Source organism: Volvox carteri (genome assembly GCF_000143455.1).
Source record: "Volvox carteri f. nagariensis unplaced genomic scaffold VOLCAscaffold_11, whole genome shotgun sequence".
NCBI classification, from domain to species: domain Eukaryota; kingdom Viridiplantae; phylum Chlorophyta; class Chlorophyceae; order Chlamydomonadales; family Volvocaceae; genus Volvox; species Volvox carteri.
Window position 1 is genome coordinate 364,839 of NW_003307554.1, and position 24,344 is coordinate 389,182.

A 24,344-nucleotide genomic window follows, 5' to 3' on the forward strand; every position below is an offset into this window, starting at 1 on the left:
TCAGCACCCCCCCTTTTTCCTCAGCACCCCCCCCTTTTCCTCAGCACCCCCCCCCCTTCTCCTCAACGGCCCCCCCTTCTCCTCAGCACCCCCCCCTTCTCCTCAGCACCCCCCCCTTCTCCTCAGCACCCCCCCTTCTCCTCAGCACCCCCCCCTTCTCCTCAGCACCCCCCCCTTCTCCGCAGCACCCCCCCCTTCTCCTCAGCACCCCCCCCTTCTCCTCAGCAACCCCCCCCTTCTCCTCAACGGCCCCCCCTTCTCCGCACCGCGCCCCACGCAGCGCACCTGCGGTGGCCAGGAAGCGGTGCGGCTTGGGCAGGTCCTGTACGGCGGCCTCCAGGTTCTGCATGATGGCTGCCTCTTGCACGATCTGCATGCAAACAGCCCACAGGCCCGTTACCACCCACGTGTGAAGCGACCATCAAAAAATAAATATATCTCCGTACAGCCCATTAGTGCAAACGGGGAGGCTAAGGACGGCCGCGGCGCGGGTTCTTTCCGCCGACTGGTGGGGGGAAGAGGGATTCAAGGGGAGAAAAGCCACACAACATACACATACACGCACAATAGATAGCACGCGATTTCAAGGTTCCGTGGACAGCGCCCTCTCCGACATTCTAATGTATGATGTGTGAAACAGGGGGGTGTACCTTCGCCCGTGGCAGCTACCCTGCGAAACCCTGCCTTCCCCGGTATTTCGGGGCACCCTCATCCAGTCACCCTAGTCAACTTCTCAGTGGATCGCTCAGGTTCCGCACCCACCACCAGCATCCAACGGAATCTGCCGGGTCGACAGCGGCCCAACTCCGTTCCTGGTCGGCTCGCAGGTTAACTTTATCCCAGGTCACCACCGTCCATCAACTAGGGGCGCTATGCCTTCCACCATCGGAAGGACTTTGACCCTAATGGGTATCGATCCCAGGATCTCCCGGGGGCAATGGTCGCGCCTTACCAGTAGTGCCAAACCCTAAATGTCCTAATGTCTGCCTGGGCCGTGAACACCAGCCAAAGCTTCGGTAGTTTTTGCCGTTAGGGCCCTTTTAACGGTACCTCTGTCCATTGCCAGTACTAGTGCCAGTTTGCCCCGTACGACAAGGTGGTGAAACTCTAAAATAAACGAGGGCGGTGCATAACACCCAGATGTGTACTGTACACATACATACATACATGCATGCATACATACATACAAGCGCACGGCGCGCGAGAGAAAATCATGCGATTAAATTCGCGCACCTCCTGGTCGAATGCGTCCAGCGCCGCCTGTGTTGCCAACGCCGGGTTGAGGCCACCCTCCACATCGCCACCACCGATGCCCCCGCTCCCGCTGCTGCCGGGGCCGCCGCCCCCACCTCGCCCGGCAAAATGCGCGGTCCTCCACGGATTGAGCTCCGGAGGCGTCGAATTGTAAACCTGCGGAGTTGTGTGGGAAGGATAGGTCACGACGGTGGGAGAGGCCGACGCTGGGAACTAACCCCCGGGCGCGTGTGTGGAAGGTACGGAGTCGACGTGGAGTTTGGTGAGAACGGCTTGGCGCGGTGGTTTCGTGTTGCACGAGGCGCCGAGGGGTGGGTGCGGCGCGGTGGGAGGAGTGAGGGGAAGCTAATGTAACCGGACCTGGTGTGTTTCGGAAAGCAAAATGCGAGCCTGACGCGCGTGCGTGCTGGGGTGGGGAGGAGAGGGCCAACCACAGGGCTGGCAGACATACAGACATACATACATAAAACCTGACAAGCACGCCAGCGCACCCACCTGCGCCATGTTCCAGATGTTCTCACCCATAGAGGCGGTTGGATCCACGATCTGGTTGGGGGTTGGCGGTTGACAGTAGGTGGCGGTTGGGGGTGTTCGCGAAGGGTCGATGGAGGGCGGGCAATGAAGGAGTTATAGTAGTACGGCAGGTGCCACGGGAGGCAGATACGGTAATCCTAGTTGACAGAAACGAAGCGTCAGATGCGGAAAGTGCGGAAAGGACAGTTGGGCCAAATTTGACTAAATCGGCTTGGGGGGATTAGAGGGGTGTCAGACGAGGGCGATGGAAGTGTTTGCTTGCGCATGTGTAATGTGTTGTGATGTACAGTTAGGGACTATGGTTTCCATCCCCCCAAAAATAAAGAACTATTTGTAGCTTCATGTATTGATTATAATCGAGCTGCGAGGAGTAGGTACAAGTTGAACAAGGAAGTCACTATATGCACAGCTTTACAAAAGACAAGTAATTGTAGTCCAGGGATGAAGTACTAGTACTAATTTTATTACTGTATAAACGTGTGCGTGTGCTCGTGCCGAGGCACGAAGGGGCATGGGGGCCTCGTGTGTGAGATACATACACGCTCTCACCTGGTAACCTAGTGTTGCGTCCGCGTCGTACGGGTGACCGAACCTCTTGACGATTGCCGCGAACCTCTTCTTATCCTTGGCCATCAGCCGGTCATCATCCGCCCACCGACCCGTCACCTGAGCAGCGTGGAGGTTGGGTACGGACAGAGGGAAGGGGGGTTCAAGCCGTACGCAAGAAGCAAGGAAAGTTAAATGTCGACATAGACGGCGGGCGGGAAGGAGGGCGGGCGGGCAGGTAGGACGGGGAGGGGGTCATGGGGGAAACCATGTCCATGGCCCCCGTTGGTAACATCGACTACACGGACACGCAAGATATGACACGGATGGTACAAGATTGGAGGTACCGTACCGTACCTCCCCTTTTTTCCCCTCCCTCCCCGGATTCACCTCGGGACCAGGCGGATCGTCCTCCACTGGCGGAGTGTCCTCCTCCAGATTGCCCGCATTAATAACATCCTCGTACCTGCCGTACAACAACAATGTCGTACGACAACAGTAAGAATTATGCCGTGACAATCGGCAGTCGCATGCACTCAAATGTGCTTAAAACCCAAAAGGTTGCAGTACGCGACGCGCCCCACTCCCGACCCTCCGACCGCAGCCCCATGCAGGCCACGGAGGCTTGGAGCATCACGTCACCCCCACAAGCTCCGAAACCCAACAATCGCACAGATCTGTTGACTCGGTTGGTTCCCACAAATTCACTGTGTTCACTGTGCAACCCCACCACGCCTTCAAAATCAATTTCATCTCCATCATATTCAACTCCAAAAACTATTGCTCAATGTGGCTTTTTGCGTGTTGCTTTTCCCGCCATCCTCTCCCCCGCCATCCTCTCCCCCGCCATCCTCTCCCCCGCCACCCTCTCCCCCGCCATCCTCTCCCCCGCCATCCTCTCCCCCGCCATCCTCTCCCCCGCCATCCTCTCCCCCGCCACCCTCTCCCCCGCCACCCTCTCCCCCGCCATCCTCTCCCCCGCCACCCTCTCCCCCGCCATCCTCTCCCCCGCCACCCTCTCCCCCGCCATCCTCTCCCCCGCCATCCTCTCCCCCGCCACCCTCTCCCCCGCCATCCTCTCCCCCGCCACCCTCTCCCCCGCCATCCTCTCCCCCGCCATCCTCTCCCCCGCCACCCTCTCCCCCGCCACCCTCTCCCCCGCCACCCGTCCGCGAGCTCCATCACCAAGCAGTGCAGCTCCGCACGTGCCGCCCAAACCAAACCAACACAACCCAACCCAGCAGAGGAGGAGGTGCAAAAAGCGCTGTTGACCAGATTCCGATCATTTCTTAACCACCCAACCCAACCCAACGAACCCAACTCACCATTCGTCCATGAGCGGCGCCGTGGCCTTGTCGTAGTAGGCCAATCTGGACTCCCACTCTCGCCACCGGTCCATCCACTCACTCTCCACATCCCAGTTGCACGTGTCGCCACACATGCGGCAACTGCCAACAACACCGGTAGCGGTGGCAGTAGCAGTGGCGGCGTCGCCATTGCCGGCGCCCATGGGTGCCGCCGCCGGCAGCGCCCCAAACACCTGCAGCTTGCTGTAACGTTGCAGGAAAGGGGAAGCATATGCAAATAAGGAAAACAAGGTGGGAAGGTGCGGAGGACTTGGCACCGGTCTGCAGGCCGCCGCCGCCGCAGCAGCAGCAGGGCGGCGAGCTATGTGGAGAGGGATTTAATCCGAGTTGGTTTTGCGACTTTTAAGTTTGGCTCATCATAATCTTTCCGTCACTCACAGGGAAAAGCCGCGGAGAATATTCCAAAGCCGCGGAAAATTATCTGTGCACTTTCCCTTTCCCTCGTATGTACTGTTCCACATCCCACGCCGGTCGGTTTGTCCGCTCTCCTCACCTGTTCAGCGGTTTAGATGATCCATCACGTCCCTGGTTCGTTGCTGGATCCACAGCGGGTGGCCCTAATAAGGCCCTGCGGCCCGAACCGGTTAGGCCTAGCGGCACCTTGGTTCCGGCGCATCCAGGACACGTCAGCACGCCGGCGCCGTTACAGCGGGGGCACTTGTGCTGGAAGAGGCGCGGATAGGTGCGCGCAAAATGGTCCACGAAGGTGAAGCCTTCCGCAAGCTGTGTGCATTGAATGTTTGGGTGGAGGGTCCAGTGGAGTAGGGAATGTATGTGTATGTCTGTATGTGTGTGAGGTGTTTGGTGTCAGGGGAAGGTACAGAGAGGCCAGCGGGGGTAGTTGAGTGGGCGTTGTTGAGTGGCATCATTGTGAATGGCTTAATAATCCCGTCAGGTGGTTGGAAGGGCACGATCGCCGGCCGCAAAGGACGATTCAAAGAAAGATCATCTGCTGATCACTAGGTTCACATTTGGCATGTTAGTAATTGTGTGAACACAGACGGGTATGCAGGAATTGTGTAGCCTAGCCGCCGGCACCGGCACGAACGATGCATAAGCGCAGCAAATGCTGAGAAGCCTTAATTTATTAAGCTTACCCAAATTACTTTTTGAGCCCACCACACCAGCTCCCTTTCGGGAAGCGAGCGCATAAGGTCGATGTAGGGATCGCCATCGAATTCCCTGGAATAAAATTGTCCCATTTTGTTCTGTCAAGCTATTTGCAAAAACAATAACGAGTTCCTTGTAAAGTCATCGAACACCTGCTAGCCACCCCCAAAAAGGAACGGACCGTTTCCTAAACAGTGAACCCAACGAATACGTAAATATCAACAAGGATTTGCAACAAGAGTCTCAATGAAGCTGCTGATCAGTATGGGGTCTAATCGTTAATGATAACAAGCAACTAACTGTACGTCTCAATGCAACACCTGACGGACAACCCGCACTCCCGCAGGCTTAGTTGAGGTTGCTGAACATTGAGCTCTAACTACCACGTGCTCACCACAGTTCAAGGGAATTTACCTTTTAGGCAGGGTCCTGGTCATACGCGTCATACGGTAAAACGCTCTCTTCACTTTGCCCTCATAAGAGAACTTAGAACTTGTGGAACGTCCATACCGCTTTCGCTGCTGGTAGTGCTTATTGTAAAGGGGAGATCCCGGATGCGTCTGACCCGTCCACCCTGCCGTGACCGTGACATCCTAACGACAACCACCGACACCTTGCGACAGGTTAAGACAAGGTCCATTCCCGTGACTGCTTTTCCACTTACGTACGCAAATAAGGTTAGGCAACCGCTACAACTGTTGCAACCCAATGCCAAGGTCAATTGCTAATCGAGGTACCTCTTCGAGCTGAGACATAGTACAAGAAGCCCGGTTCCCCCCAGCCCTGGCCATCCCTGCTGCTTAGAGATGCGCAGGGCCGTTTTCTTGTACCTCTTCTCCGTTAATGCATGGCGCTACCTGGGGCGTGGGGTAGTATGATGCCTGCGTCTGCCTCCCCAAAAGTGAGGCGCATACAACTACCCGTATCGACAGCGTTGCCCTCAGAATGTGCCTACTAAGCGTTTGCCTGGATAGACTACAGAGGTGTCTGCCAAAGGGTGCTACGATCACGCGCAAAATGAGTTACGACAGAGAGTCCCCGATGGGACATGCACCCAACCCGGGTCACTTTGCTGGGTAATGCATCGAGGTGTGCAGCTCCAAGGGAGACTCTTCACCCCAGAATGTAGATTTAGGATAGGCTACATAACCAAATATACAGCAGCAAAAGGCCCGGGGATACAAAATGGTGTCTTCTAGGCGCGCCCAAGTTGTTTGCTGTGCCATGGATTGCATGAAGTCATGGCGAATAGCAGTTCAGACTTAAACAGCATATAATATATATTCATTCCAACGTGTATGCATTCGACTTTTCAACTTGAGGAATTTATGAACAGCCCCAACAGGACGAGTCGTACACCCCTGTGCGGCGGCCCAGGAACAACTCAGCACAAGACCCATCTCCATCAATCTTGTACGCCTTAACAACCAAGTGAATTACTTTGTTAATTGCGCCAGGATATCGCCAAGGTCAGGAGCGTTCGCATAGAGTCGCTTTGTGGCCACGACGTCCTTGTCACTTGTCACCTGCCTTGAAACTGTCTCTATTGGATTTGCGTATTTTTATCTCTTGAAAGCATTTTACTGAACTACTTGCTTGGTGCTGTAGGGGAGAGGCGCAAGTCCAGCGGCTCCACAAAATGGCGACCTACACCGGTTCGCGCGTCACTGCCTTCTCCGGCTCGCGCCTCAGCAACGTGCGCATTGGCCATGCTACGCGCGGTGCCACTGCCGCGGTGATGCGCAAGGACGGGATTCACCCGCAGTGGTTCCCGGAGGCTAAGGTCATTTGCAACGGTGTGGAGGTCATGACCGTCGGTGGCACAAAGGCTACCTACAACGTAGATATCTACTCTGGTAACCACCCCTTCTACCAGGGCAACAGGACGACTCTGGTGTTGGACGATGGTCAGCTGAACAAGTTCAAGAAGCGGTTTGCTGAGCTCGAAGAGCTTAGCGTTGTGCCTGTGCTTCAAGCTGGAAAGGCGGAGGACCCTTCGGCTAAGGACAAGCCTGCTCCGGCTGCGCAGAAGGGCAAGGGCCGGAAGAAGTAAACAGTTATTACTGCTTTGGCTTGCTCGGAGCCGCAGTGAGTAGCTCAGGGTGAATTGAGTTGGGCTTTTTGTTCACATGACGCACGCGAACCGCAATTAGGCACGGTTTGGAGCAGACGGTACTTCAAGGTGGAGCGGCGGTATGACTGGGCACTTTACATAAGTGCCATTTCTGTTGGCACCTCGTTGTATGAGGCTTGGACAGCCAGGGGCGAGTCTTTATAACCGGGTGTGGGAGAGTGGGGGTCATGGCAGTCATTTTCCAGGCAGACTGTTCCCTTCGGGGCCCGATCAGTTCGGCGCTGGGCGTGATGGAGGTCTAGCCGCCTGGCAGATATTACCCCACCGGGTGCATCCCAGGGGTTGGAATGGTGGTTCAGGGCGACCATTTGACGCGTGGGGCACCGTAGTAAGCTTACCAGGGCGTCGCGTTCATTTCGCGGGTTCATGTTGTCTTACAGTGGATGGTGTGCACAGTGCCCTATGTGCACGCAGGAGGAGGATGTGCGTGTCGGCTAGATCAGTGTGACCCTCAGCCCCCTGTAAATTCCAAATTCATGTACTGGCTTCATACAACGCTATCAGGGGATGAAGAGCTTTGAGCTTTGCCCCGGCGTCCACACCTTGACGCCCAGATGCCACAGATGCTTGCGACGAGGTCACGCCGGGGGCGTAACAATCATGGGCCTGGAGTCTTGGTGCACGCGCCCTACCACGGCATGCGGCCAAAATGCTCACCACGTCTTAGTTTCTGCCATGTCGTATGAAGTGACTCGGCGATTCGCCATAGAAATTGAGGCCCAGGAAGCATTCACGTCGGATATTGATAGTAGTAGTTACAAACTTCCTAAATTAAAAGCCCGGAACGCCCTTGTTATTAGTTGAACTCCGCTATAGCGGAGCTGCGGACCGTGTCAGCTGGTGTGATGAAGGACGGCAGAGCATCACGGCGAACTCACACCCTTGCAGGCCACGTTCCGGATTTGTGTGACCCGGGGGTCGTATTACAACACAACAGCTACCACATACCTTCAGCATAACCTGTCGCATTTTTGGGCGCTGTACTTCCCAGGCCCAAAAGATTTATAATGGCTTTGCTCCATACAGGTGTTGATCTGACAGCCTCATGCGTGGCACTCATGTATACCGGAATGACTCGTCCCGGGGCGCGATCAAGACAAAGCAAACCGCCAAAAAAGCCACCGAATTTCCAGAAGAAAACCCAGCCAATATGCTTCCTTACTATAGCTAGGCTTAACTCGGGTGCCGTAGGCTGAGATGAGGCCCCCCAACACCGGAGGCCGCCGCTCTGCGCGGTCCGCCCCTGCACCGCTGCCCGTGCGCCTAGAGCTGCCGCTTGGCGACGTTTTTCTCAACGCCAGCCTTGCCACCAGCCTTCTCCACGCTCTCATCAAATTCGTCATCTGCACCCGGGGCCAGACACATATTCCTTATGAGCTATTGCGTGAAGACTTGCAGGTGAGAGAACGGCATGCCCTGTAAAGCAGCAGAACAGCAACGGCGAAGCCATGGCGGGGTAATCAACCCCGTGCAGCGGAACAGCATAAGAAAACAAATGGCGGCAGCCAGGAATGAAGCAACTCATCGTTCTTAGCATCCCTTTCCGCGTATCTTTTAGGATGTGCCATTTTCCCAGTGCATGAATTTGCATTAAAGCTTTTCAAGCAAATTTCCCGACACGCACGGAGCTGCTTCACCCTTTCCTCCCGGATGCCGATGTACAATCTAGAACGCTCTGGAGGCCCTCCAGGAGCAAGCCGAGGAAAGCCGGAGGTCCTCGGGCGGCCGCAAGGGCCGGAGGCTGCGACCCCCTTCCGCTGTGAAGCGGATGACCAAGGTCCGTCCGCCCGGGGGGCTCCGTTGGGGGGGGAGGGAGTCACTTTAGTGCAGCAGCGAAAGGAACATCTTCCGCTCCCCCCGCCAGGGGGCCGCGGGACGACGGGGGAATCTCAGTGATAATGGCAGAGGCACGATTAGGATTTACGGTTTTACGACGCAGGGTGAAGCAACCGACCCTCACGACAGTTGCATCATTCCCCACCCCACCGTACCCAAACACCCTATACTCCATACTTTGATCCAGCTAGGAGTTTTCCATGTACGAATGTATGCACATCTTTGTGCGGGCCTCCCGTCTTTTCGCGGGCCTCGTGTGAAGTCCCGTCTCGTTTCATCCTAGCCTCGGAAGCTCTTCTTCCCATTCCCGCCTGACCCACATCACATCACATCCCACTCCCTTTTGCCAATCCCCTCTATCTCTCCCCCCCCCACACACACACATGCACACAACAAAACACGCACACAACAAAACACACGCACACAACAAAAGACATGCACACAACAAAACACACGCACACACACGTACACAACAAAACACGCACACAACAAAACACACGCACACAACAAAACACATGCACACAACAAAACACACGCACACACACGTACACAACAAAACACATGCACACACACACACTCTCTGTGCTTTTCGCCAGTTTGCCGCCTCAATGGACGCGCTGCTGGGCAGCCTCACCCCTCAGCTGCTCGCCGCCGTCCGCCCCGCCCACACGGTCCTGGCTCTGGGTCCCTCACCGCACCGACCCCGGGAGGTCTACACCTTCACCTTCGCGGGGCCGGACGGCACGCCGCTAACACACATACCCACACAACCACCGCCACCAACACCAACATTAATGCCAGAATCGGGACGAGGGAAAGCGCCCTCGGCATTGCCAGGTACGGGGGCTAGGAGAAGCCGGGGGGGAGGGGCGCGGGGTTGGTATTGGAGGAGGAGGTGGAGGAGGAGGAGGATGCCTTGGTTGAGGTTGAACAGATGGAGGGCCGAGCGACGGGGACGAATCCACGGAGCGGATGTTCCGATGTCCTTGACTCCACGCCTGGCCCGTCCCCGGCCCTCCCCTATCCATGTCGTATTGGGAGCCGTGTCTTGATCGATTCTCAACAGTTTTCCATGTATATGCCGGCCATTCTTCCCTCGATGTCGATCTAAAAGACGCCGAGCGTGATGCCCCCTCCGTGTCCCTCCCCCTGCATTCCCCCATATGTGCTTCCGCGTGCGCGTGCTGCCCTCACCCTCACCCCCTCGCTTCACGACCGGCATCGCGGCCGCGCCGCCACGGCGCCACGTATCTCCCTACCAGGTCCTGCACAGCCACCCGCGCAGCAATCAGCACTACGACCAGCAACACAATCTGCGGGGGTGACGGCGGCCTCCGCACCATCCGCTCATTTGGGTCCCGACCCGACGGCCGCGGTCCTGTCGCTGCTGAGTGATCGGGAGCAGGCCGTGGTACGGCGGGTGGTGCGGGGGCTGGTGATGGCGCAGACGTCTGTGGAGGCCTGGGGCAAGCTGTTGCGTGAGTGGTGGGGGCCGTGGTGGGGCTAAGGACTGGGGGCTCTGGGGCAGTAAAGCCCTCGCCACGGTTGTTGTTGGGGAGTTAGTTGAGAGGCCTGGTCCGTAGGTTGGGGTGCGGTACGGGGGAGAGGGGAACCGGATTTCGAGGTGCGGGACGGGGGCTTTCGAAGGAGAGTTCGGTCGGAAGGGGTCGAGGACAGGCGAGGATGGTCGTGTGGATGTGCGCCACGTCGCCCTGGAGTCAGGGGCTGTTAATGCGGGGTCGGGGCTTGGGGTGGCGAGATGCAGGTAGAGGGGGTGGGGTGGGGTAGCTAAGCGGGTGTTGACGGGCGCCATGACATCACAGGACACAGCCGAGTTGAGATATGTATGTATGTAAGTAAACAAGAACGTATGTATGTTGGTATATATGTATGCTTCTGTTAAACATCGATCCGGGGCTGACGCTGGCCAGGGGCAACCCAACGGACACGACCGCCGAAGCACTCTCCCATATGTGAGCTTGGCCAGGTGAGTGGATCCCGTTCCTTCAGAAATAACAACTTTCGGTCTGTCACGAAGTAACGCCCATTTGCATTTGCGCGTTGAACCCCATCCCACACATCCTGTACGCACCCATGTAGGGCCTACGAAGATGTTTCTAGCACTGGCGGTTCCCGCAGGGGCTGCCGCTACGGACACCGGCGGCGGCGCCATGCTGGGTATTGACAGAAGCACGGGCATGGGAACGGGCACGGGTCCAAACGGTACGGTCGTACACCAAGGACCTGGCGGCGGGTCAGGCGGCAGTTTAGGGCTCGGCGGGTCAGAAGCCCCACTTTCCGAGGTACCCGCGGGGCAGGCAGCGGGGGAGGTGCAGCCAACAGGGGTGGCGTCGGCGTCGGCGTCAGTGGAGGAGGAGTCGCAGCTCGTGGCACGTGGCCGCAGCACCCGCCGCGGCGGCGGCGCCGGCGGCTTTCGGCTTTGCGGGAGACTGCCGTACGGCGCGGACTCGGCCAATTCCCGTACACTGCGCAAGACTCTTCAAGTGGGTCCCGCCAGCCAGCAGGGCTTCGAGGGGGGGTGACTGCAAGCGTAGGTGTCCTCACCACCTCTTCCTTTTCGCGGCTCAGTCCATAAGAAAGCCACCGGCTGAATTACTGCCTGTCCAGGTTCATGAGCATCTGCTGGAAAAGGGCATTCGACCGGGGAAGGCCCCTGCCCCCTCCTTTTAATCCTTCCCGCCTCCTCCTTCCCTCCTCCTTTCCTCCTCCTCCTTCCCTCCTCCTCCCTCGCCTCCCCGGCCCCACGTCTTTCCCCCACGGTCCGGGCTGGCTGTACTGGTCCCATTTCCGCTCCGTTCTATTTGGTGACTGTGGGGGCGCTCCAACGCTCCTTCAAGGCTTTCATCACCATACGAACGGGCAGTGGGAGGCCCGGTGCCGCCACCGCCGCCGCCGGCGCTGCTGCGGGTCGAAGCAGCGGCGGCCGAGCGGCCTCTCCGGACCAGGTTCGGCGGCAAGAGCGGCCAGCGTGCCGGATGAGCCATGACGATGTACGGAACGGAGACGGCCGCGGCGGCGGCAGCGGCGGCGCTGACTCCCCCTCTTCCCCGGCGCTGTCCAGCCTCCAGCTCACTACCTCCACGCAGCGGCTGGGGCACTGCTCAGTCGCCACTTCAGGGAGGACACGGCCCCGCAGGATCTCAGCGGCAACGGCAACGGCAGAGGCGATCAAGTGTACGGCAGATTCCGCTGCGAGATCGGAGGTGGCGGGAGGTTCAGGTCCAAGAAGAACCGACGGACAGCACGCTACGGATACAGATACGGACGCGGGTACGGGTACGGACACGGATATGGATACGGATATGGGTGGCCAAGCTGGAGTTGAGGCTAAGGATCGGGTTGGCCACCGGAATGAGGGCCAAGGTGGCGAGCGGGGAATCGGCGGAACTGGGGGAGCTAAGGGTGGTACCGGTTGCGGTGGGACTGGCAGCATCAGCGGTGGTGGTGGTGGTGACGCTCACGCGGGAAACCACCAGGGGGGCGATGCACCTGGTGGTGATGGAGAGGTTCGACGTCGTAATGGTGGCGGTGATGGCGGTGGTGGTGATGGCGGTGGCGGGGGGTTGGAGTCGGGCGGTGAAGGGAACGGGGAAAACGTTACCTGGTGGCTTTGCACCACGAGCGTGAAGAGTATCGTAAAGCAAGAGGAGGAGGAGGAGGGATGAGTAAGGTGCGCGAATAGGGTGGAATTTGTTGTGCACACGGATTTGGTGGGGGCTGTTGATGGTACGGGAAAGAAGATGGGAACATGACGTATTTCCTCGTCCTGTGCCATACTCGTTCATGGTTTGCTGGAACGCCTCCTAGGATATCGTTTCCAAGAATAAATATGAACTCGACAGGACAAATCTGAAGTCCGCAAGCGAGGCCGTCACGAGGTGCCCGCTGCCCGTCTTTTTGCTAGGAAACGGGCTCCGGTTGTGCCCTCGGTGAAACTTTGTCGCAACTCCATGCGAAGCGAAACAGTGGGAAGATATTATATGCTCTATTGGGTTAATTGGCATGCGGCAACGTTGGCACGCGAAATTGTCACGCGGGGTTCGCGGTAAATTACGTGTTCGGGGTGGAGCCACACCGAGCCAGTGGAATGGCCCTATCCCTGGCGACGGTTATGGACGTTTTGTACTGGTTCCGCGTGCTTATCAGACGTAGCTTCTCTTCAGCTTAAGGTGCTCGGGTGCCGTACGGTCGGGATAGATTCAAGTCGGTCAGGAAGGTGGGCGATTGGTTGCGCTATTTGTGAAAAAGTCAACGCTCTCTGCGCATGTAATTGCTCTGAGCTACAGCTCCTTAAAAGGTTCCCGTCGAACCTCATGTCCTTCCTCGTCCTGCGGTACTAGTTGACGCTACATTCTATTAGGCACAAGTGCAGCGAGGTGTTTTACAGATTTCCATCTTGGCAACTATGCAGTCTATAGAGTAGTTGCTGCTGTTCCAATTTTGAGTACTGGAAACTGGGAACCTGCGAAACTGGAAGCTATTACGCAGCGCTTAATCTCCATGTTGACGTACATGTTTCAAGTCTCTCTTTGTTAGCGTTGAGAGAGAGGCCAGCGCCTTAAGGCTGGCGATTGCGGGGCCGCTCGCCCCTCGTGGGGCGACGGTGCCTTACGTGACCGTGCTCTGAAATGGACAATGAATTGAAGAACCTTATCGAGGTGAGCTTTACTGAAAAGCTATGTTATCCAAATTTTGGGAGGAGGGAAGAGGAGTTCCTCTGTGCAGACAACTGTCCGCGGCTTCCTAAGCACCACCAGGTCATGTACAAGCTAGCTAACGAAGTGCAGGAAACAGCAGGATACATTGCTTACAATTCTCGTTAGCCCTTGACTGTTTGCGTGCGGCACGTGCTGGAAGCCTTGGAGCAAGTTGTGTGTGTGTTACATGGTCGTGGGGGTGCATAACCGGTACCTGCAAACCGCCCAATGCGAGCCGAGGGTTCAAGGGCTGCCAGATCGCCTTTAAGCACCACCTTAGCGCGCACTCCTGACAAAGCATGTGATAAAGGAGACCAACAAGCAAAGGGAACGATAGAGTTGCGGTTGGACCACATACGTTCCAGCATCTTCGCCAGACGTTCAGGTTCCCACGTCATAGCGTCCTTCATTATTTTCAAAGCGTGGGAAATCCATATCGGATCTGATTTCGCCGTACACCGGACAGTCCAGCAGGACGCGCCTCCCATCTTTAATATGGGTATCAGCAAGTTGTAAATTGACGGGCACCAAGCAGCCCTGCAAGGCATGCGCCATCCAACTTACGTATGCATTCACATGCCCCGTCACGTCTCGGAAACGACCGGCTTACTGCCCTGCAAGCCCTTGACAATAGAGGGTCGGCGCCATGACACCCCAGCTTCGCATCTTTTAGAACAAACAATCCTTAGGGCCAATCCAACAACAGACCCAGCCCCTACGTATTGCATACAACGTTTCCCTTCAACACGCTCCCTGACACTCAAATCGTACACCTCCAGCGCGGTGAACCCTAAAGGAACCTCTATAGCGCGCGCTAACTTGCACGCGGCAAATAGTAGCCCTCTTGACGGCGGCGTCCCGCCGACGCTGGCCACCGGGATTTGCCCCCCCTGATTAACCCCTCCGTCTCACCGCCACCCATATCAGTTCATTCAATTCAGCAAATCCCTTCAGCGGATTCCTGACACGCCCAACTCTGAAGCTATGCAACAGGATGGCGACAGCCATGATGCCAAGAGGGACGGCTAAACCCCGTTCCTCCCCTAACCTGACAGTTGAAAAGACCCACCCAAGCCCTCCAGGCCGCTTCCATGCAGCAGCAGCACGCAACGCGCAACAGCGCACCGGCACTCACACTCTTGGCTTCCCCGGGACCTTCCTAGTTTCGGACCTAGCACTCCTTCCACCGCGTACACTGCTCAGCCACTCACGCGCAAACCCCACACAGCCATTGAACTCTGGGGAGGTCCAATGCGGCTACGCCCCGCAACGGTCAGCATATGAACTAGTATACAACCAGCAATACGACCCAAACCCCGCCAGCCCCTGATCTGGACCTCTAGCTACCTTCGTAAGGAAGGAAGCGGGGACCTTGTAGCGTTGGTTTTGTCCGCCCATCGATGGCGGTTGGTGGATCTGTGAGGGCCTTTTGCTTTCCATTCTTCCCTCCTTGGATGGTGGCCGTAACGAACTGGGTCGAGGGGGAAGGGGAATTCTGGAGAGTGTGTGGAGGGAGGGGAGGGATGTAGGGGGCCCCGGCGGAGTGGCGGAGGTAAGGAGGGGCACAAGCGCATGGCGATGGGACGTGAAAGGTCCGATGCGCCCGTGCGGGCACAGCTGATATGACATGGCTGTAGCGGCAGCTGTGCGCTCGTCGCATTACCTGAGAGGGGCCCACAAGCTCCACACACCTTGCATCCTACATAGCTCAACTTTGCATCTTTTTTACTTTATGCATATAATTCCTCCCCATCTGCCCTGGCGTCTCTAATCCCCATCCAGGAGTATGTTGCCACTCGCCTGCGGTCCTTTGCTCGCCGTTTCGCCGGACAGCATGCACCCCACTTGTCCGAGGCCCAGGTCCAGCAGGCCGTGTACGTGGACCTACTGGAGCAACCTCCACTGCCGCAAATTGACAAGCTGCTGAAGCAGCACGCCGCCGTCGGTGGCGGAAGTGGCGGCGTGTGCAGCGGCGGCGGCTCCGCCGCCGCCGACGGCACAGGGACAATGGTGGCGGAGGCAGCGGAGGCGGCTCCGCCGCCGCCGCCGCGGCCGGTCGTCCATCCCGGTGCAGCTTTAGCAGTAGCAGCGGCGGCCGCCGCCGCGCTGGCGGGTATGGTTGACGGCGGCATGCAGGGAGGCGGCAGAGGCGGTGGCGGAACCGCCGCTGCCGCCACCCTGGGTGCAATGTCGGCGCGGTCTCAGTCGAGGCCACCGCTGCCGTCGCACTCGCCGTCGCCATCATTTACGGCACAGACACTGGGCCTGGTTGACGGTACGGGTGCGGTGGGCACGCAGGGCCGGCCGTCGACGCCAACGGTCTCAACCAAGGCGGCGGCGGCCGCAGTAGCGTCGCAGCCGCTGCCGCTGCCAGCACCGCCGCCGGAGCAGCCTCAGGCGGCCAGCAGCTCCGCGACCTGGGATGTGGGCGCTGCGGCGGCAAGGCCCCTGTGCTTGGTGTTCCGACACGAATGCTCGTAAGTACGTCAGGGCGGCTCAATTATTGCCAAGCATGCCAGATACGCCAAAGCGCTGCGCTATTATAGGTTTTACCCGTTATGGAATGTGAAGTTTAGGATGAGTGGACGTGGAGGCGTAGTTTGGATGGGATCACAAAGGATCTGGAAGGTTAAGGAAGACCGCATCGCGGACTCGGACCTGCATTCGGGAGGGAAGGAAGGAAATTAACGTGGTTGTGTATATAATAAATCAGGAGAGGAGGAAAAGGTGCTCAACGAAGTCGGCAGGGCGGTCGGCAGTCGCGGGGTCCCTCAGATCTGTTCGGCAGTAAGGGGTTTTTGAAAGACCCTTAAGGGGGATTTGGCGAAGGGGCGACGCGACAGGAGTGTAGGGATGTTACGGGGTGTGGGGTGTAGGGCTGTGGGAGTGTAGGGAGCGAGTGGGGGTCTCGCGAAGCTACCGACGCACCCCTTCCCGCCCGCCGTCTCCCCACCCCCTCTCTCTCTTCCCGCAGTGCACTGGGTTGCCGCGACCCGCAGTGCATGCTGTGTCAGTACAACCCCCTGCGGCTGTGCGAGCGGAACTTCGGCAAGAAGTACCTGGTGGGGGACTTGTTGAGAGCCAAGTGCGGCGCCACCATTCGAGTGGAGCTACGGAGGACAGGGGGCGCAGCTGGAGGTGCAGGAGGCGCCGCTGGAGGAGGAGGCGGTGGCGGCGGCCCTGGCAACGACTCCGCCGCAGCTGCTGGGCCAGGCGGAGGGTGGGGGGGAGGAGGTGGTGGATGTGGGTCGGCGGTGGGTCGGGCTCCGGGTTCGTTGATAGAGGAGGAGGAGCTCAACAATGTCATGTTGGAGGTGAGGTGCTTCCAAGGAGAGGGTGGAGGGGAGGGGGAAGAGGGGCGAGGAGGGAAGGGGAGGGGTGGGAGGGCTTGGCGTTGCAGCATTTGTGGCTTGATAGGAGAAAAGAACGAGGGTCGGAACCCCAGCGGATCGATCCACGGATAGGGTGTGAGAAGCATGTGGGCACACGAACAGGGGCCCGAGGTATATCTTCGTATGTACACCGTACGTACGTACGTTAGTGCCGTACGTTGCTGCTGGTGGTGCTATCGATGTTGCTCGTGCTGCTGGTAATTGAGACCGCCGCTGTCTGCTAAGGGTCGCTGTTGTTGGCGTTGTCCCTGCTGAACATGCCATGGCTTTTGCTTCTACCGTTCCTGCCACTGCTACTGCTGACGCCGCCACCCCTGCTGATATCGCTGCTCCTGCCAGCTGGTTTTGCTGGACGGGGCGATGTTCAAGGAGCGCGGTGGCGACCACCGCGTACTGGGACCAGACGACCTCAGGGCGTGTAGCAAGCTAACCAACCACCGGGTGAGGGGGGAGGGGGCAGAGAGGGGAAGTGGGTTCGGGAGATCACATGGCATGAAACACACATAGGCACACACGTATGGGAAGGAAGGCGCGGGTGTGCGCAGCGCACCACCTCCCCTTGGATGGATGGGGGGAAAGGGAGGGTGGGTGTGTAAAGGGCGGGAGGAAGGAAAGGAGGAAGGGGAGAAGGGAGGGTTGAATCTCAAGGGGGGTGCGGTGGCTTGAGAGCTTGAGCGTTTGAGGGTGAAGAGCCTTCAGGGGGAGCCTCGCCGTTCCGTCACCTGCTTTTCTTAACCCGCTTTGCCCTCCTTGTCAACCTCTTCTGCTCTGAAATCACGGGCTTCCGAAATCACGGGCTTCTGCCTTTGTCTGCATGTACGGGGCCTTATCAGGTTTCAGTTTTAGCCATCTTTAGCCGCTGACTAAACCCGCGGACCACACCCTAAGTAATCCTCAAACCCCCTAAAGCCTCTCCACCTTACCCCCAAAGCCCAAAAGGCTATGGGATGGGCCTCTGTTTTCGCCCTCCCCACCCCAACCCCCCGATCGGATGAGGTTCCGGGCACATCTCGCATTCACTGTTTGAGTTGGTGGCAAAGCTAGCCGGGCTTGACCTTTACTACCACTAGTACATTCGTTCAGTATATCCAGTACGTACAGCTCATTCGTATATCCAGTAGATACAGCTTGTCTGCACTACGCTGGGTGCCAAGGACCTCAGCGACAATCTTACGAGACCAGACGACGACTACACCACAAACATGTCGGTAACCTAATGACGGGCTTTACTTCTGGAACCGCGTGTCCATGACTTCCTCGCTTAGGACACCAGCAATTTCGGACTTGCGACTGCGGCAGTTCATTCCTTGTTTCCTTGCATATGATCCCCCCAACGGTCGGGAGACCATGTTCGCGTGTTTTAACCAAATTTTTGCTCTCAACCCCCCCGTGGTTTCGGTGCAGGACGAGCCGCTACTGCAGTACAAGGCAGCGGGTGTAGCGGCAGCCGCTGCGTCCCGAAGGATCCTAATCAAGCCCGAGGTGGGGTTCGGCGGGTGCGGGAGGGTGCAGAGGGGGGGAGGCCCCGGGGGGGAAAAGGGAGTTCGGCTTGACGACACGAGAGGACTAACATGACCAGGGTGGCGACGGCCGCTGAGGCGGTGGTGGTGGTGGGGAAGGGGAAAGAGGATTCCGCTGGAGACTTAGCTCTTGGCTTTGGGCCCCGGGGCCCAGAGGGCCGGGGGCCACGAGACAGGGCGTGAGGGGAATTTTCCAGACCGCCGGGTTTTCTTTTGCCTCCCTCCCGACTGACCAACTCCGCGGTCCGAAGAGTCCCCCTCCCTGGAGTATCCTCGCATCCCGAGTTGTTGCCCTTTTCCCTGTACTCTCTTCAGCATGCGTACGACTTCGCCCGTTTCCCATCCCCCATCGCCCCTCACAACCCCACACGCCCCCACGTCCAGATCCGCACGCCCCCGACCCCCCTCACGTGCGTTCCTCGTACCCCCACTTCCCCTCTCTCCCCAGCGGGGTGTGGCCGCACTGCCCGACCTCACCGTCACGGACAGCAGCGAGGCGCTGTTGACGGGACGTAAGCCGCCTTTCAGACTGATGGTGTCGGCGGTATCGGCGGACGATACGGCGGTGCCCATGCCGGCGTACGGGTATGCCGTGTCGGAGGATTTTGTGGTGCGTGGGCGGGCGGGTGGGAGGGGGGGGCTGCGATGGTGGGAATGGCGAGGAGGGGGAAGTGGCGACGGATTCAGGAATGTCGCAGATTTCCTCTCAATCTCAGACCTAAAGCCTCAAGGTTGCGCCCGACTGAAAACGGTCGCTGCCCCCTCGGGGGCCCCACCACCACCACACACACCTAGTGGAGAGTGCTTGCCAAAGGAAGTATGCCGTACGGGGGACTGCAGGCTTGCAGGAGTTTAAGTATGGATACCATGCAGGGAATTACGCACGGTGGTATGTATGTGTATGTGGTTAAGGGGGGCCCCTCCGGGGATTCGAACACAGGGCTATCCGGGGAATTTGGGTTTCGCTGTTACAGACCGTCGTCGTGGTGAACCCAGGGCCGTAAACATGGGGCTATGAGATGCAGGACACCCCGCCCGTCTTGTGCTTGGCATGGCGCACTGTGCAACATGTACATGCCATGCCATGGCATGCATCTTTCCCTCCTTCCGCGTCACATCCACACTCCCCAGTTTGCCGAAACCCACCCCGTTCGTCCCTTTTTCCGTCCTCCTCTTCCACCTCCTCCTCAACCATTTTCTTCTTCTCCTCCTCCCCCACAATCACCACCGCCTCCTCCATCCTCCCCGCCTCATTTACCCCCGTTCCCCCCACTCCACCCCTCCATGGCGGCAGGTGGCCACTCGCCGCGTCAAGCAGGCCAACAAGGCCGACATCCCCCTGCTGGACGACCACGTCAGCAAGATAGAGCACATCGGCAGGGAGACGGTCAAGAAGCTGGCGGACCTGAGAGCGGCGGCGGCGGAGCTGGGGGTCAATCTGCGGCTGCCGGAGGGGGTGTCCGCGAGTGTGAGCAGCGTGGGGCAGTTTCTGGCGCTGGCGGAGGGGGCGGAGAAGGACGGACAGCTCAAGAAAGTGGTAAGTTATCGTCGTTGTCGTCGTTGCCGGGGAGTGCATGTTTTCTTGGTTGTGTTTGCAAGAGAGCCAAGTTGTTGGTCGTGGTCGCTACTTGGGGTGGGATGGAGGGGTGAGAAATTCCTCAGTGGTGTTGTGGTTTCCGAGGAGGAGGAGGAAAAGGAAAAAAGTGTAGAGGATTGAACGTTGGGGTGGACTCTACTGTTGTGATGGCCGGCTGTTGTAAAGTGGTGTGGGACCTCCGGGGCAGGGGCCGGGAGGTGACGGAAGTTGCAGTTGCCTTCGGCCTCTAAAGATCCTCTGGACTGAGACTACTTCTGCTGCCCTCCTGTTCCGCCCCTTATCCTCTCGGACACGTATCGACAGGCAGGCAGTTGACGGACCCCTTGGCTTCTCCTCCTTCATCCACCACCATCATCACCATAATCGTATGAATCCCTCCCGTGCCCTCTCATCATCGGACATGTCGACAGTTCGGTTCATACCCAAATCTGTTGCAATCTAGTACATCTCCCACGGTTTAACGTACATATCGTCGCGATGACTTCTCACTCCTACCTCCCAATCCCAATTCGAATTCCAATCCCAATCCCAATCCGACGGTGTAGCTTCAAATGATTCTCAAGCTGTCCAAGGAAAAGTGGGACGAGGCGGCCGCCCACGCAGCCCAGGCCGTACTGTCCGACTTCCGCCGGCGGGTTTGGTACCCCTCGGGGAGCCCCATCACTCCCCCGCTAAGTGTGGGACTGGTGTTCGGGTGCAAGTACGGCGCTGTACTGCTCAAAGAACCTGTATGTGAGTGTGTATTTATGTGTAGGGTAAAAAGCGCGCGGCCGGGGTTGGAGGGGAGGGGAGGGGCTGGCCTGGCTTCGTTCCATTCGGGAAGCGGGCACGCGAAGCTTATGCCACATATCTTACACATGGAGCATGGGCACGATAGTATGAAGGGATGAATCTGAGGACACGCATTTGGGGGAAAGGGCGGGGAGGAAGGCGTGAGGACGTGTAAGGGTTTTGGGAGTGAAGAGGATGCATGGTAGGCACGGCGGCATGTGGGTGGTTAGGGCAGTGCATGCACAACGTAGCAGTGGATCGCTTCACTCGGCCACCCGCCCCCACCCACCCCGCTGTTCTTATTTTGCAAATGACTCCCACCCCCCTCTTCGCTTCTAAAATATCATCTCTTGATAAGTCTCCCTTGTCCCCTCATCATCATAATCAACATTCATAATCAATCACAAACAATCATAATCAACATCGCTCCACCCATCCTTCTTTCTAGAGGCAGCTCTACAAGGATTGTGCTCTTGGCACCTCGCTTCCTCTCCCTTCCCCTTCCTGGCATAAGCATCACTCGCCTGTGGTTCGTCTTTCCCGTTCTCCCTTTCTTCCTTCTCCCCTGAAGACAGCCACGCAGCGCCCGCTCAGTCCGCAGTCGCCTGACCAGGATGCCGCTGTACATCTCATACAGAGAGCCCCCCTTATCTCTTTCACACAGACAGACGTGCTCCGTTGCACCGCTAAAGTCACGTCTGTACCGCCATTACCTCGTAGCGCAGATCGATAAAACACACACATACAGACAGACACGTTACCGTCCTGCTTTGTACGAGCAATACACAAGGTTGATTACCCCGGCCTGCCCTGCCAGGCCCTGCCCCGCAATCTCCTACCTTCCCCAACTCCCCGCTCCACTGCAAGTATCGTGTACGAAACTCCCTTACCTGTCCGCACCCTCACACTCGCCCGTACTCTGCACCATCAGCCTTGGTCCACAATGTCGTGGGCGGCGGTGTCCGCGTCAGCCCCGAAGACGAGTTGGACCCACCATTCCTCAACGTGCTCCGGCAGATGAAGCAGCAGGCCGCAGCATCCTGGTGGGCCCCGGGCCACCCGGGATGGGGAATATTCAAGGACACCGTACACTTACCCGCTGCGACGGTGGCGGCGGTGGCTTGCGGCGCCGCCGACCCACGGCTACGAGGCTCCACTCTGCCCACCGGCGTTCTTGTCCAGGCGCCTGTGCTCGGAATTGGAGGAGCGGTTCCGGTTCCGGAGCAACAGCAGCAGTCACAGCTGGGCCAGCGGCGGAGCAGTGGCACATGCGCGCTGGCACCGGCGGTAGGGGGGGGGGCAGCTTCGTTGCCGGCCCTGCAACAGCAGCAGCAGCTGACCGGCTTGACGGCGGTGCTGATGGCAGCAAGCGGCGGCGGTGGCGGCGGCGGCGGCGGCCGGCAGGGCTGCGCAATCGCGGCGCCAGGCCAGACAGCCAACGCCGCCTCCGGCACCAACACATCATCATCGGCGGCGGCAGCAGCCACCGCTGCGGGCTCGCTGCTGCAGCAGCTTATTGCAGCGCGTTGTCAGCTGCAGACGGCGGCGCAGCCGCCTCAACAACCCCCACTTCCAACGCCGCCGCCGTCGCAGCAGCAGCAGGCCCAACAGCTGCCAAGCATAGGTTCGGGGCGGGGTCCGGATCCTGCTGCAACGGGGAATCAAGTCCTTTCTGGTGCGCCCCATCATCATCATCATCATCAGCAGCAGCAGCCGTCCTCTCATCTGCGTGTAAATCAAGGAGGTGGAGGCGGAGGGGCGGCGGTGCTGGGGGGCGAGCTGGCGGCGCTAGCGGCAGCGAACCTGGGCACCATCTCGGCAGGCCAGCTGCAGCAGCTACAGCTACAGCTACAGCAGCAACCGTATCAGAACCAGTCGCAGTCTCAGCAGCCGCAGCTTCATGTTCCAGCAGTGTTGGTTGGCTTGAACCTCGGAGGCCTGGGGGCACATTTGCAGGTGGGCTGATCTGGGCGGTGCAGGGTGGGAGTGGATAGGGGCCCTGTACCGCATTAGGCATTGCGCCGTCAGGTGGAAACTACAAAGCAAATACAGCACTACCGTACAAGCAGAGTACTCTCGTACGATAGAGAAGTACATCTCTCCACCCATCTTTTATTCTCATCGTTTTCCTGCCTCTACTTGGATCTCTTGCGGCCCCCTCGCAGGCCTTGCTAGGCCGCTCGGAAAATGCCGCCCAAGCACAGGCACAGCCGCTCCATCACCCCAGGCCGCCCGAACATGCCACTAGCAACGGCGTCAGCGGGGGCGGCGCCGGCAGCGGCAGCGCTCCGCTTCCACAGGTGGCGACGACGGCAGGCCGTTTTGCAGACGAGCCGCCGCCGCCCATGGAGGGGAGCCGGGGAGCCGTTGCCGCCGCCAAGCGGCCCCGGTCACCCAATCCTTCCCCGCCCCCATCACCGGAACGAGACTCCTCAGCCCACACCGCCACCACCGGCGGCGCCCCCACGGCGCAGCTGCTCGCCACGATTACTTCTGTCCCCTCCCTTTCCTCCTGCTTGGCGTCGGCGCCGCACGGCAGCAGTGGCGGACAACCGACCCGTGGGTCATTCGGCATCGCGTCGCTGCTGCCGACCTTCAGCTTCGGCCCGGACGGCCGCATCATGAATGTACAGTCAAGGGAAGCTGCAACAAACGGCAGCGCACCAGACCTGACGAAGCTTTCTGCCAGCGGTGCTGGCGGCGGCGGTGCCACCGGTGCAGCTGCCACGGCGGCGGCGACGTTCGATGGGCGTTGCACGCCGACGCGCAGCGGCGCAGCGGCAGCTGCGGCGCGCGCTGCGCTGGCGGCGCCAGCGGCGGCGGAGATCGTTGCTGCTTGCCAGTACGACGAAAATGCTGTAGAGTACGGGAAAGGAGCGGGCTCCCAGGAGCAACAGCGGGGCCACATGGCGGGGAGGGTTTCGGAGCAGGAGCCGAAAGCGGAGGAGGTAGAGGTGGAGGAGAACGAGAAGGACGAAGACTGGCGGCGCCGCCAGCGGCGGCGCCTGGGCTACGACAGTGGCATTGTTATCGGCGGCACTGGCGATGCGGGGAGTAGCGGCAACGGTGACGGCGGTGGCCATGGCGCGGAGAGAAGGTGAGGTGGGGGGAGGGCCGTCCGGTGCGACCATGTGAGCGGCGCTCTGGCCGGCCTGAAGCTCGCGATGATGGGCCATTTGTCCTTTTCGGGGTTACACGGATTGTAACGGGCGTTGGTGTCGGCGTCGATGGGTGCTGCTGCCGCCGCACGCATGCACGCACACATCATACATGCTGCGTGAAACTTTAGGATTTAGTCGTCGCCCTCGCTCCTGTATTGCATGAACCCGTCTGCCAGCCCAAACAAATCGGCTTTATAATCATTTACGATAAAGGCATTTTAGGTCCCATCCGCCTTTCAACCCCTGTTGGGCTCTTCACCCGGCCACGCGACCCACCCCGGCTGCCTTACTACTGCCGCCGATACTGCTTCCGCCACCGTCACTTTTTCGATTGTACGGCTGCATGAACCACAGGGTCTCAGGTCTGTCGCACAATGGTGGACATGGTGACGGCGGCGACGGCG

General features: G+C 58.9%; 4 protein-coding genes across 4 annotated transcripts in view; 3 read left to right on the forward strand and 1 right to left on the reverse strand.

Annotated features, from left to right (window-relative positions):
* The window catches only part of VOLCADRAFT_89029 (uncharacterized protein), a gene marked incomplete at both ends in the record, with an annotated part of 8,565 nt that extends 3,662 nt beyond the window's left edge, over nucleotides 1-4,903 (reverse strand). Inside the window, 8 exons of the mRNA XM_002948747.1 lie at nucleotides 286-370; nucleotides 1,234-1,410; nucleotides 1,750-1,800; nucleotides 2,338-2,454; nucleotides 2,692-2,800; nucleotides 3,660-3,884; nucleotides 4,195-4,424; nucleotides 4,799-4,903. Coding sequence (XP_002948793.1) covers nucleotides 286-370; nucleotides 1,234-1,410; nucleotides 1,750-1,800; nucleotides 2,338-2,454; nucleotides 2,692-2,800; nucleotides 3,660-3,884; nucleotides 4,195-4,424; nucleotides 4,799-4,903 — 1,099 coding nt within the window. The remainder of the gene's footprint in view (nucleotides 1-285; nucleotides 371-1,233; nucleotides 1,411-1,749; nucleotides 1,801-2,337; nucleotides 2,455-2,691; nucleotides 2,801-3,659; nucleotides 3,885-4,194; nucleotides 4,425-4,798) is intronic.
* Nucleotides 4,904-6,229: 1,326 nt separating this feature from the next.
* Nucleotides 6,230-7,424, forward strand: prpL31 (plastid/chloroplast ribosomal protein L31). Its single transcript, XM_002948631.1, has 2 exons — nucleotides 6,230-6,280; nucleotides 6,420-7,424. Exon 2 carries the CDS (start codon nucleotides 6,451-6,453, stop codon nucleotides 6,862-6,864), a length of 414 nt encoding a protein of 137 aa, XP_002948677.1. The 5' UTR covers nucleotides 6,230-6,280; nucleotides 6,420-6,450; the 3' UTR covers nucleotides 6,865-7,424.
* Nucleotides 7,425-8,142: 718 nt separating this feature from the next.
* On the forward strand, nucleotides 8,143-12,467 carry VOLCADRAFT_89031 (uncharacterized protein; the record flags this gene model as incomplete). The annotated part of the gene is made up of 6 exons (XM_002948632.1): nucleotides 8,143-8,343; nucleotides 8,615-8,722; nucleotides 9,378-9,618; nucleotides 10,044-10,259; nucleotides 10,882-11,285; nucleotides 11,640-12,467. The coding sequence occupies 6 exons, from the start codon at nucleotides 8,143-8,145 to the stop codon at nucleotides 12,465-12,467; spliced, it is 1,998 nt and encodes a 665-aa protein (XP_002948678.1).
* Nucleotides 12,468-13,430: 963 nt separating this feature from the next.
* The window catches only part of VOLCADRAFT_89032 (uncharacterized protein), a gene marked incomplete at both ends in the record, with an annotated part of 36,384 nt that continues 25,470 nt past the window's right edge, over nucleotides 13,431-24,344 (forward strand). Inside the window, 12 exons of the mRNA XM_002948633.1 lie at nucleotides 13,431-13,460; nucleotides 14,703-14,771; nucleotides 15,282-15,976; nucleotides 16,474-16,813; nucleotides 18,296-18,373; nucleotides 18,860-19,021; nucleotides 19,706-19,948; nucleotides 20,554-20,740; nucleotides 21,711-22,454; nucleotides 22,716-22,735; nucleotides 22,945-23,079; nucleotides 23,254-23,733. Of these exons, the coding sequence (XP_002948679.1) occupies nucleotides 13,431-13,460; nucleotides 14,703-14,771; nucleotides 15,282-15,976; nucleotides 16,474-16,813; nucleotides 18,296-18,373; nucleotides 18,860-19,021; nucleotides 19,706-19,948; nucleotides 20,554-20,740; nucleotides 21,711-22,454; nucleotides 22,716-22,735; nucleotides 22,945-23,079; nucleotides 23,254-23,733 (3,183 nt within the window). The remainder of the gene's footprint in view (nucleotides 13,461-14,702; nucleotides 14,772-15,281; nucleotides 15,977-16,473; nucleotides 16,814-18,295; nucleotides 18,374-18,859; nucleotides 19,022-19,705; nucleotides 19,949-20,553; nucleotides 20,741-21,710; nucleotides 22,455-22,715; nucleotides 22,736-22,944; nucleotides 23,080-23,253; nucleotides 23,734-24,344) is intronic.